Source organism: Narcine bancroftii, chromosome 9 (genome assembly GCF_036971445.1).
Source record: "Narcine bancroftii isolate sNarBan1 chromosome 9, sNarBan1.hap1, whole genome shotgun sequence".
In the NCBI taxonomy this organism is placed as follows: Eukaryota; Metazoa; Chordata; class Chondrichthyes; order Torpediniformes; family Narcinidae; genus Narcine; species Narcine bancroftii.
In genome coordinates, this window is record NC_091477.1 from 119,388,730 (window position 1) to 119,401,764 (window position 13,035).

The following is a 13,035-nucleotide window of genomic DNA, read 5'->3' on the forward strand; positions in this document are numbered from 1 at the left end:
AGTCGGAATCCAAGGGCTGTCAGGACCCATGGGGCAGTTAGGACCCACTGGTCAGCACCCACTCGCAAGACCCATGGGGCAGGGCAGTCACCACCCATGAGGCAAGACCAACTGGTCAGGACCCACCAGTCAGGACCCACTGGTCAGCACCCACTTGCAGGACCCATGAGGCAGGGGAGTCAGTACCCACGAGGCAAGACCAACTGGTCAGGTCCCACAAGACAGTCAGCACCCACCCATTGTGGAAAGCAAATTGGTCACATGGGTGTAATCGGGCAGAGCAGGCTCATAGGCCGGAAGGGTCTGTTACCGTGCTGTATCTCTAAATTAAATTAAAAGAACCAAAAATCTTAAGCATAGATAATGTGAACATTCCCAGTCTTTGTAAGAATGTTGCTGGGACTGAGCAGATGAGTGATAGGGAATGGTTTATTCCCTGGAGCTTTGGAGAATGAGAAGAGATTTCACAGAGGAATGCAATATCATGAGGGGTATAGAGCAGGATTTTTCACTGAGGTTGGGTGAGACAAGGACATGGATTAAGGGAGAAAGATTTAACAGGAACATTAGGGGGAAACTCCTTCATACAGAGGGTGATGAGGGGATGGAATGAAGAGATATTCAGCTAGGAACAAGGATGGATGGGGTATCAAAGGATATGGACCGGGGGGCAGGTCGATGGGACGAGGCAGAATAATAGTTCGGCATAAAGAGATGGGCGGAAGGGCCTGTTTTTGAGCAGTTGCGTTCTATGGCTCTATCCTCCCGCCCCCACCCCCGCAGCATAGACAGTGCTTGAACTAAAGGGTTTAGTGGAAGAGGGATGGGAGGGAGAGGAAAGGAGAGGGAGGTAGAGTTGTCGAGGAAGGGGGAGGGATAGTCTGAGAGGTTGAGGGGTGGGATTTAAGAGAGGCCTGAGGGGCAACTTTATTCTCTCCATCATCTGTATCTGGAACGAGTTGACGGAAGAAGCTGTTGCAATCATTTAAAGACGTCTTGGAGACATATGTGGATGGGAAGGATTGAGATGGACCCAATGCAAGCAAAATGGAACTAGCCCAGAGTTCTAACCTGGTCAGCCAGGACAAGATGGGCTGTAGAGCCTGTCCCCTGCTGTGTGGTTCTACAGCCCCAAGTAAATATTTCTTTACAAATCAATATCAGAAAACTGATAATCCAGCTATTTGTTGGACTTGCTGAGCACTGATTAGATGAGATACAAACCTTTACTCCTGATGAACCAATTTCCGCAAACAGCAGATTTCCCTTCTCTGAGCTCGATGATATTTCATACACTGACAGCGGTGAAACCTTGTGGAAGAGAAGGACACAGAGTAATTCTAAATTCATGCTTAATTTGGTCATCTCTTGTCTGTTTGCTTTTAATGCCGTTGCAATATCTGATCCCTGTAAATTCCATAACCTTGTAAAATGCCAAGGAGCAAAGTCCCACAATTTTTTCAATTCCTATCCTGGTGGCTGGTGGAATTGCAGCCAATTGCATGTCACCTCGGCATGGAGTTGTCAAGCCAGGGTTCTATTTTGTACTCTGTGTCTGGCTTGGTGCATAGCAACCAAATCAATAGGGAACTTTTGATCCTTGAATTGTAACCCAAGAGACCGAATCTTAGGGATGGAAGACTCTGTGAACAGGAGGGTGTCCGCCTGGAATAAGCTTTGATCAGAGCAATTTGCACGGCAGTCACACCAAAGAGTTCCGAGGTATGGCTTTAAACAAACCATTCAATAAAAGTCCTGTGAACCACTCAACTGTTCTAAGATGTGGCTCTGTGGAAAAGACTGGATAGAAGAGGGTTCTACACATTGGAAATTAGACAAAAGAGGTAAGATTCAGGAAGAATGCTCCCGAGAACAAGAGGTCACAGTTGAAGGGGAAGGGGCTAGCTATTGAGGACAGCGATGAGGAGAAACTTTCTCACTCAGAGCGCTGTGAACTTGCGGAACTCCCAACCACAGAAAGTTGTTGAAGTTGGTTCATTGATCAGAAGGGAGATGGGTGTAGCCCTTATAGCTCAAGGGGCCAAAAGGTAGGGAGAGTGTACTGAGGTCAAATGATCAGACATGATCGTGTTGAATGGTGAAGCAGGTTTGAAGGGCTGAATGGCCTTCTCTTACAACTATTTTCTGCGATTCCATGAAATAATTTCTGGTTTTGCAAAGGGACCAACCATTCTCTCTAGATAATTTTTTTTTTTAAAAACTTACCTCTGAGACTTCCCCTAAACTTTATTCTGTATTTGTTATTGATATTGTTACCCTGGGGAAAAAGATGCTGGCTGTCTACCTTATCTCTGCCCCATAAAATCTTGTATTCCTCTGTTAAGTCATCTTTAAGATCTGGCTGCATTCACAACACTCCGCGGTTTCCTGCAGTCTTGAAATCAGCCTTGATCACGTTATGTGGTGGGACACGCCTGACAGACTGAGAGACCCTGATGTTGGTGCTATAACCTCAAGTTCTGGACCAACACCATCCGCTCTTATCTGTCATAACGTTTACTGAATAACACTTGGCCCATCTTATCCCTTCTGGCATCAGGATTATGAGACAGGATCAAGGATTGAACAGCTAGGCATGGACTTTGAGCAAATGACAGACTTGCATTGGTACAACACCAGACGCACCTGAAGATCATCCCAGCTAACGGGACATTCCTTTTGAAGTGTCAACATTGTTTATATGCCAGACATTTTGTAACAGATTTCCACACCAGATGCTACAAGTATCAATAAAATAATTCCTGATTAATGTAAGTTAGTGTTGAGAAATAGATCACCAGACAGCCTCAGTCCGTAGAGTCACTTCATTGTACTCGAGACTCCAGAATGAGACCCAAAACCCAGAATGCCCATGCTTTTGACACCAGCAAGTGCTGTTAACTGAGCCGCTGCACGTCGTTAAAATGATCAGTTTATCATTCAAGAATTCAAGATGAAAAATGCCATTATTGTCAGAAAATGTAATATGCAAAATTGCCTCCAAGAGTGGCCATTAGTGTTGCCCGGCACCCTTTACAGAAAGAGAAGCAAAAGGGAGTCCCTTCCGTGCCCCCGGTGCCTCTGTAGCCACCCTGAGATCTGGGAAACCTGAGTTCCAGATCCCAACCTCAGGAAACCTTCTGCATCTGAGGCGAGGCCAATTCATGTGCTCCCCCCACCCCCCCATTTGCCCTCAGCAATCTCTCGGTTCCGATATCTGGCTCCCAAGAGCCCATCTCCAGAGGCCCGCAGCCCGTGCGGGTCCCCTGAACTCAAGTCGCCCGCAGCCTGTGTGAGTCCCTCGCTGGTCCTCTGCTGTGGTCACTGTCTTTTGCAGTCCTCGGCTGAACACAAGCAATGAGACCATCATTGCCAGGCACGCCAGTTTTGCTGAGATATAAAGTGGTTCAGGCTTAAAATAAGGGTGTCTATGCAAATTACCAGCATCTATTCATATCCTTGATTAATGGAGATAACTTAGGAAATGCTAAATGTCATAATTGTATTATTCTGGTGAATATAATATTTGGAAATAACCAATGTGTCATTTGCCTTTCAGGTAAGGAAGAGTGGAATTTTACAGACCATTAGCCAAGAAGAGAGGAAGAGACAGGAGGTACATTTCATGCTCTGCTCAATTGTTGTCTTACAGATGGAGCATTAAGGCAATAGTGACTGCAATATAAAGCCCATCGAGAAAATAATGGTAGAGACTGAAGGGTTATATTAAAAAAAAGCAAGGTTAAGCAGACCATTTCCAAACAGGAAGATAAACTTGATAATTAATGCTGACAATAATAACTTACTTAAAATAGCAATGGGAAACAATTAGTTGGGTGAGGAGAAATTTCAAACTTCAGAGGGACTTGGGAGTCCTTGTGCACGATACCCTGATGGTTGAGTTGAAGAAGGTGATTGCATATCTAAATGATAAGTATCTAACAGCAGGGATGTTATGTTGAGGTTTTGTAAGGCACTGGTGAAACCTCTCTTGGAGTACATGGTACAGGTTTGGGTTCTATATGTCAGAAAGGATGTGATGGCATGGGAGAAGGTTCACAAGAATGTTTCCTGAAATAAAGGGATTAGCATGTGAGGAACATTTGATGGCCCTTGGGCTGCCCTCCTTGGAGGTCTGAAGAATGAGGAGGGACCTCATAGAAGCATTTTGAATGTTGAAAGGCTAGGACAGAGTAGATGTGGCAACGTTGTTTCCCAGGGTAGGGGAATCAAGGACAAGGGGCCACAACTTCAGGATGCAGAGGAATTACTTTTGTCAGAAAGAGGTGAACCTATGTGATTTTCTACCACGGGCAGATCTGGAGGCCAGATCGTTGACTGTATTTAAGGCAGGGATTGACAGGTATCTGAATGTTCAGGGTATCGAGGGTTGTGGGGCTGAGTGGGAGAATGGTTCAGTTCATCATGGAATGGCCTCAATGGGCCAAATGGCCTACTTCTGCTCCTACATCATGTTAAAATAGCATTCAACCGAGTGCAGGATAATATTCCTCCAGGCACAAACAAAACGACCATGAGGCGTTGAAGCAGAATAAAGACTTTAAGGCTAAGGAAAGAGGCAAAACCTTAAGTGCAGATGTCAAGTTGAAGTTTATCGTCATGTCCCAGGATTGAGCGAGAAAGTGTGATAGAGCACGGGAGAGAAGGAAAAAATGAAGCTGAAGGCAAGCGATGAAATTAATGAACTACAAGCATAAAACAAAGTAGTAAAACCATCTTACTGATCCATAAAGGGAACCCATCAGCAGGGTCTTGGAAATGCAGGAAATGTGAATTAAAAGGAGGGTGACGTTGAGAATGGGACAATGTTTAGATGACGGAAATACTGAATCACAGTTTGCCTTGGAGTTTATCGGGGACTTGGAACAAGCAGAATAAAATGATGAAAAGAGCAGCAAAGTAAGTACATAGAACATGGGATAGTACAGTACAGGCCCTTTGGCCCACAATGTCATGGTGCCCAGTAAATAATAGTAACTCTTGAGGTTGAGGCTTCTCTACACAGAGTTCAGCACAAGTATGAAGAAAGGTGTCAGGCCGCGGAGACGAGCTCAGTGAGCAGCAGGAGCAGCTTAGGACACAGTGTCCTCCTGTTCCCACCATCTTCCCTTTTATCCGCAGGCCATTTTTGAAGTGATATCGTCGGAACACTCCTACATGCTGAGCCTTGAGATCCTGATTCGCATGTTTAAGAACTCCGAAGCATTGAACTTGACCATGACCAAGACCGAGAGGCACCATCTGTTTTCCAACATTGTCGACGTGCACAAGTCCAGCAGCAAGTGAGTCACGCTTTTCATGGTCCTTCTCTTCCCCCCTCCCCCCCCCTTTTTCTCAGTGGTTTTGATCGTTCCTCCCTCCACCTGGTGGACGCTTCTTTACGACGCGCATTACTGGCCATCCATTTTGTTCAAGATGGCGCTGGTGTTAGGTGATAGTTTGTCAGCTGCCCCTGGCCGATCCTCTTATTTTTGTGCCATACGCCCATTCTACTATTGATACACGATCTTAAGAATGGGCTGACTTGCCTGGATAGCACACAAACTAAAGCTTTACATTGTATTTCGCTGCACATGACAATCAATAGTTCAACCAATAGTATAACCATTGTTGGAATCGTTAGTGAATGCAACAAGTAGAAATATTAATCGCAAAACAAGGGCGAGATCAGTGGGTTAAGCTTAAAAATATTTGGGTTAAAAAGTTCTGGGATCCAGGGGCTAACAATATTTAATGGGTGAGCAATAAATGCTGGCCTTGCTAAGGATGCCCACATTGGGGGAAATTTGGAAAGTAAAGATGTTTGTCCAGATGTCATTTTGAAAAGTTTAATGGGAGTAAAACACGAAAGTCTGCGGACACTGCGGTTGAAGTAAAAACACAACGGTGGAGAAACTCAGCATATCAAACAGGGTCCTTTATCTTTGGCTTGGCTTCGTGGACGAAGATTTATGGAGGGGTATGTCCACGTCTGCTGCAGGCTCGTTGGTGGCTGACAAGTCCGACGCGGGACAGGCAGGCACGGTTGCAGCGGTTGCAAGGGAAAATTGGTGGGTTGGGGTTGGGTGTTTGGTTTTCCTCCTTTGTCCATATTCTTTGGCTTGGCTTCACGGACGAAGATTTATGGAGGGGGTAAATGTCCACGTCAGCTGCAGGCTCGTTTGTGGCTGACAAGTCCAATGCGGGACAGGCAGACATGGTTGCAGTGGTTGCAGGGGAAAATTGGTTGGTTGGGGTTGGGTGTTGGGTTTTTCCTCCTTTGCCTTTTGTCAGTGAGGTAGGGACTGCAGTCTTCTTTGTCCATATATATATAGATAAAGGTACATAACCAACGTTTTGTTTGGATGCCTGCCGACATTTTTCCAGACCCCGGTGAAGGGCTCAAGCCTGAAATGTCGGTTATGTATCTTTATCTTTGCTATATAAATGACCCTGTTTGACCTGGTGAGTTTCTCTAGCCTTGTGCTTTTAATTTGAAAAGCTTAATGTTTTCTTTCGAACAAATAAAATTTTTTTGTTACCATTCCAACCAAATTTTAGCGTAATAATTATAATGTTCCAAGCAGCTTCTCAATGAGGGTTGTGTACAAGCTAGGTTTAAGATGGATGGAGTTTGAATCAGCGAGAAAATCATGGATTTATAGTGAAAATGGTACAGAACAGGCCCTTTGGCCCAACTCAACCAAGTTGCCATTCTGGGATAATTCCATATCCTTCCATCTGTATTTCTGTCCAAATGTCTTTTGAATGTTAGAATTATACTCACCTTTTACAGTTTCTGGCCACAATGATTCGTTCATGGTCTCGTGCACTGTCAGACTGAGTCCTCCCGTAGATTGGAGGAGCAGCACCTCGTCTTCCTTCTGGGCACCCTCCAACCAAATGGCATTAACATCAACTTCTCCACTTTCTATTAAAACCCCACCCCTCCCCCATTCTTATTACCCCTATTGCCTTTCCCACAGCTCTGTCTCGCTCTCTCTGTGTCTCCTTTCACAGAGCCAAAATCAATTCTCACCTTTCCTCTTATTATATCTAATTAATACCTTTTAGCTGTTGGCCTGGATTCCTGTCCCTCCCATTCTTTCTTCATTCTTTATTCAGACATCCACCTGCCTTTACCTTATACCATGAAGAAGGGCTGGGCCTGAATCATCAGTAATGTGAGACTGGCTGAGTTCCTCCAGCATTTCTATGTGATCCATTGAATGATGCAGCAGGCTTGATGGGCAGAATGGCCTCCTCCTTCTGGTCCTTTTGGGTAAGTGGGCCCCTCGCTGATCGCCAGCACCTACAGGCACCCCGGGTGCATCTCGATTCTGCTTTGCAGGCAGTACCTCGGGATCGAGGATGTCTGCTTTCCGCTCTGCTCCTGTGGATTCTCAGCTGGCTGAAGGAGACAAAGTGGGGAGACCCAGACTCGTGGGCGTGTGGTGCCCAAAGGGTGGACAAGGGTATATCCTGTAGTTAGCTGACAACCTTTGGATATCCTGCGTGGCCATCCTTCGAACTACAAATTCAGCGCAGGAGCAAGAATGGAATCTGCAGGTGCTGGGTCTGGTGCCTTGCACAAACGTGCTGGAGAAACTCACACAACATTAGTGGAAAGTAATTTCTGATGTAAATGCTGAATTTAAAATTAATAATTAGACATACAGCACGGTGACAGGCCCTTTCGGCCCGTGAGCCCATGCTGCCCAGTTACACCCAATTGACCTGCAACCCATGTAGATTTTGAAGAGTGGGAGGAAACCACAACACCCAGAGGAAATCCACGCAAACGCAGGGAGAACGTATTTACAGACAGTGCCAGATTGCAACCCCAGTCGGTGGTGCCCTAACAGCGTTGCACTAACTGCCACGCTAAACTCGCCGCCCCTTTCTCCAACACTGCAGGAGCAAGAGCGTGTCGATGAAGGGTCTCGACTCGACAGTTCCCCCACGGATGCTGCTCGTCCCGCTGAGTTCTCCCAGATCTGACCATCTCATACTGCTTCCGTGCCTCTTCTTCTTGATGCTCCTTTTTAAATTTGGTTTGTCGGTTTCTCCCCACACGTTCAGCACTGTGAGGTCACGGCCTTCATTCCCCAGTGATGGTTTTATCCTCTCACGTGACGGGGGAGAGTGGCAATGACCGTTGAGAGCAAACTCATAACGAAGCAGATAAAATCATTCTTTGGAACTCTGGCCTCCAGTATGAAAAAGCTTTTTTTTACAAAAAGCAAAAACAATAGCATAACTTTAAATAATTGTTCTTAAGTAAGGCTCAGTGTGGGAATACAACCAGGAGTTTATTTGTCTATTATCCACTGGTTGTATTCATCAATAATTGTCTGACAGCTATGTTGATGTGAATAACCTTCATTACAATTCTGGGGCTGATCTCACAATGTTTCCCTTGTTCTCGTGGTCAAGGATAATGAACGGGAAGAAGGCCATCAAATATATCCTAAATGATTACTGTGGGAAAGAAGTTTTCCCCTCAGCAGGTTAAAGAGTGAAATCTTTGCATCGAGTGTCCTCTTTTGTAATTTAAATTTATTGACTGAGTACATACATTAGGGCAACATGGTTGGCGTAGCGGTTAGCATAACGCTGTTACAGTGCCGGTGATCGGGTCTGGGGTTCAAGTCCCAGACTCTCCCTGTGTCTGCATGGGTTTTCCCTGGGGGCTCCGGTTTCCCCCCACCATTCGAAACGTGCTGGGGAGTGGGGGGGGGGGGGGGTTGAAGGTTAATAGGGTGTATTGGTGATATGGGCTTGTGGGCCGAAATGGCATGTTGTGGCGAAGCGCGTGTTTGAAGGTTAGGCGAACTGGCTCCATGTGTTATGCACGCTCGCGCCATCGGAGCCGCCGCATCAAAGATGGCATCGGGCTGCTTTCTTTTCCGGTAGAAGCTCGAGGTTCTCCTGCGCGCGGGTAGCGGGCTTGTGTCACAGTGACATAGTTTCCTGGTGCGCAGGTGCCTCGGATGTCTTAAAAGCGGTAGCGCACTAGTCAGAATAAAGCTGACGGGTTCCAACGAGCCCTCGTTCTATCACTCGGTTAGCATACTCACTACACTGTACCCGTGCTGTATGTCCAAAAAGAATGACATCACATACAACCCTGAGATTCTCTTTCCTGTGGGCGCGGCAGAATTTCTACTCAATGATGGTGCAAAAAAAAACCGTACTCCAGGAAAGTTACATATACAAGAGAGAGAAATGGAAAGAAAGATGTTCAAACAAACTGTGCAATACAGAAAATAAATACTCAATAACAAATAATGTTCAAAGTAGGAGTTCCTAAATTCAGCCTCCAATCCACTTCAATCTTGAATCACCCAGTTTGGATCGTAGGGCCCTGTTCTGAGGAAATAGAATCAGAATTTATTGTCATGAACATGTCACAAAATTTGATATCAATAAGGTAGAGAGGGAGCAGAGGAGATTTACTAAAATGTTACCTGGATTGCAGTATCTAGAATACAAAGAAAGATTGAGTAGACTGGGTCTTTATTCATTGGAGCGTAGAAGGTTGAGGGGGGATTTGATGGAGGTAATTAAAATTATGAGGGGGATTGATAGAGTAGATGTGAATAGGCTCTTCCCCTTGAGGGGAAGTGAGATTGGAACGAGGAGTCATGAGTTAAGGGTTAGGGGGCAAAAGTTTAGAAGTAATATGAGAGGAAGCTTCTTCACTTAGAGAGTGGTGGCTGAGTGGAATGACCTTCTGGAAGAGGTGGTTGCAGCAGGGTCAGTTTTGTCATTTAAGAGGAGGTTGGATATAGGTGCATGGATGTGAGGGGGTTGGAGAGTTATGGGCTGGGTCAGGCAAGTGGGACTAGCGATGACTTGAATCTGTAGGGACTAGAGGGACCAAGATGGCCTGTTTCCGTACTGTATTTGTTATATGATTATATCATAGCGCAGACATTTATATAAATCAGGGGTCCCCAAACCTTTTAGACCTTCGACCCCTTCAGGGACTATGTGGTCCCTCATTGACCCCCCCAGGCAAAGAATCCCGTTGCTGGACTGGAGTAGGGAAGACGCTGGACAGGGTGGGGGGGAGGTGATGACTGTGCCGGTGGTGGGAGCGCCGGACGGGGGTTGGTGGCTGTGCTAGACAGGGAGTTGGTGTGGGGCTGGTTCTGCTAAATGGGAGGGTGGTGGCGCTGGGCGGGGGTGGGGGGGTGACAATGCTGGACGGGGGTTGGTGGTTGTGCTGGACAGTGGGGTGGAGGGGGTTGGCGGTGCTGGACATGCCTCTTTCCGTCCTCCTGTTGCCTCTCAACAACAGTATACACCGAAGCTAAATACAACATCGCAGCCATCAAGCATCACTATCACGAGAGCTTGGCCGACATTGCCATAGGCGCTGTATTAAATTGACCCTCCCCCCACCAGTGTTATTGACCCCTTGGATGGTCCCGTTGACCCCTGGGGGTCAATATTGACCACTTGTAGACCCCTAATATAAATCATTTTACAAAATAAATAAATAAATAATGTGCCAGGAAAAGTCAGCGTAAGGTAGTATCTGTGATTGATTGTTCATTTGGGAATCTGATGGCGGATGGGAAGAAGCTGTCCATGTGCCTTTGAGTGCTCGTCTTCAGGTGCCTGTACCTTTTTCCCCAATGGTAGCAGAGTGAAGAGTCCATGGCCTGGGTGGTGGGGGTCCTCGAGGATAGAGGCCGCCTCTTGTAGATATCCTCGGAGACTGCTGCTCGTGAAGCCGCAGCTGGAAATTGATGCACCTTTCCCAAAATGAGCTCGCCTGCAAGCCACAGGAAGATGGTGAATAACCTTTGCAGTGTACTTGGCCATTCATAGCTCTTTGAATCTGAGCCTGCCCTCCCATTGATCCGACCAGTTAATTTCCACATCATACAAAAGGCAGCAAATGGAAAAGGAGCCTAACTTTAAGCCATTGTTCTTCGGAAAGGTAATATCTTTGGGAATTCGGAAGTTTCTCAATGCCTAGCCTAGATTTGAACCCACATCCATTCAGTCATTAAGAAATGAGTCGCAGCTGATCTCTAGGGCATACATAGAATCTTTCCCTCCCCCCCACCATGTAAAAATGTCACATACTAGAGGAAATGTATTTAAGGGAAAGGGAAATATTTAAAGGAGATGTGTGGGGAAAGTTTTTTTTAAACACACAAGAGTGGTGGTTGCTTGGAATAGGTTGCCGGGAATAGTGGTGGAAGCAGGTACCATAGTTTCATTTAAGAATCTTCTATCTAGACGTATTAATTTGCAAGGGATATCAATGTGCAAGGCCATCAAAGGCTGTGGAGATGAAGTCATTAGGTGAATTCAATGCAGAGATTAGCCAGGGCATCAAAGGTGATGGGGAAAAGGCCGGGCGATGAAGTTGAGTGAGAAAATGGATCAGCTCCTGATTAAATGGTGGGGAAGACTTGATGGGCTGAATGGCCTATTTCTGCTGCTATGTCTTATGGATAGAGGGATACCTATCAGATGGAAAGAGCAAGGTTTTAGTTTAAATTGAGCCTGTTTAATTGAGGTACTCAAAGTTCTGAGATAGTGACTCCCAGGAATTTAAATTTGCTCACCTTCACCATCTCTGATTTCCCCCCAATCATTAATGGATCGTATACATCTGATTTTCCCCTTCCTAAAGTCAACAATCAACTACTTGGGTGAGAGGTTGTTGTTAGTGCACCTTTCGGCCAAGTTTTCATTCTCCCTCCTGTACGCTGCCTTGTTATACAACCCACTACCGTGGTATCAAATTTGAAAAAGGTGTAATTGTCATACTGAGCCACACAATCCCTTTTCACTCTGGCGTCCCAGTAGATTGGCCATTCAGAGTCTTGTTTAAGGAAGCCATTTATGCCTTTCACACTAGGCCTCTGTTAACCGGTTCTCTGTGTCCTTTCACATTCTCCACCGGACGTCCCTTGGGATAGGAGAGTCCATCCTCCTCTGGTGAAGTCTGGGTGACGCATCGAGTGATGGTGGACCTGCCCCAAATCCTGATCAATGTATTATGATCTTGTATTTAAACAAAATTAATCATACCTAATTATAACATAATTAAGCTTCATGTAAAGCACAGTATGATCCCTTCAGCCCCTGTTTTTATGCTGACCTATGTAAACCTTTATAAAGGACCGTGGGAAAGTGTAGCGTACAATTTATAATCTCTGTGGGGGGGGCGGGGGGAAGCGATGGTGGACCTGCCCTCCCAGAATTGTGTGCGGCAGGGAAAGGGCTTTATGCATTGAGCACATTCTGTCGCACAGAATTCTGGGAGGGCAGATCCGCCATCTCTCTCTCTCCTGCTGCAACTTTCCCTCTGTCCTTTAGATATCTATAAAGGTTTTATATAAGTTGGCAAGGTTTATACCTTTTTAATCTTTTTCCTTCACGTTCCTGCACTCGTGCAAAAAACTTTAATCAATGTTTCACTACTTTATCCTAGGATAACCTCTGTCCCTTTCACACTGGTCTAATTGGCACACAGGCATCAACAGACTGGGGGTGATACAACCTACCCAGGGAATATCATCTTTGGTGTCATGCTGATTAAAAAGCTTTCATACTGGGCCCTTAACTGGCAGATTGGCCACCAATTACTGGGGCAAGGCGCCAGTATGAAAGGGGCACACTGGGTAGAGCTGGAGGCAGCCCTGTGGGGTTCAGATACTGATGGAGATTTTGGAGATGTTCCTGCCAATCCTCAATGATTGTGGTCTGATTACACAGTGGGATATTTAAGCCTGGGTCCTGGAGTTTGCTGCTCAGTTTTGAGGGGATGACTAGTGTTGAATGCCAAGCAGTAGTCAATAAAGGACATCTTGATATTGTTGTCCAGGTGTTCCAGGGCTTTGTGTAGAGCTCGTGAGAAGGCTGTTGCTGCGGTAAGCAAATTGGAATAGATCTATGTCACCGCTCCGGCAGGAGCTGATGTCCTCAAAACACTTCATCACTGTGGATGTGAGTGCCACTGGCCAATATTGTGTTCTCTGCAGCAGGTCTCAGAGTTACATTTTT

At 46.0% G+C, this 13,035-nt stretch overlaps 1 protein-coding gene across 4 annotated transcripts in view; it reads left to right on the top strand.

Annotated features, from left to right (window-relative positions):
• The window catches only part of LOC138742721 (rho guanine nucleotide exchange factor 26-like), a 118,373-nt gene that overhangs the window by 40,962 nt on the left and 64,376 nt on the right, over positions 1 to 13,035 (top strand). For all 4 annotated transcript variants that reach the window (XM_069897501.1, XM_069897503.1, XM_069897502.1 and 1 more), the window contains exons 5-6: positions 3,560 to 3,616; positions 5,143 to 5,303. In XM_069897501.1, the coding sequence (XP_069753602.1) occupies positions 3,560 to 3,616; positions 5,143 to 5,303 (218 nt within the window). The remainder of the gene's footprint in view (positions 1 to 3,559; positions 3,617 to 5,142; positions 5,304 to 13,035) is intronic.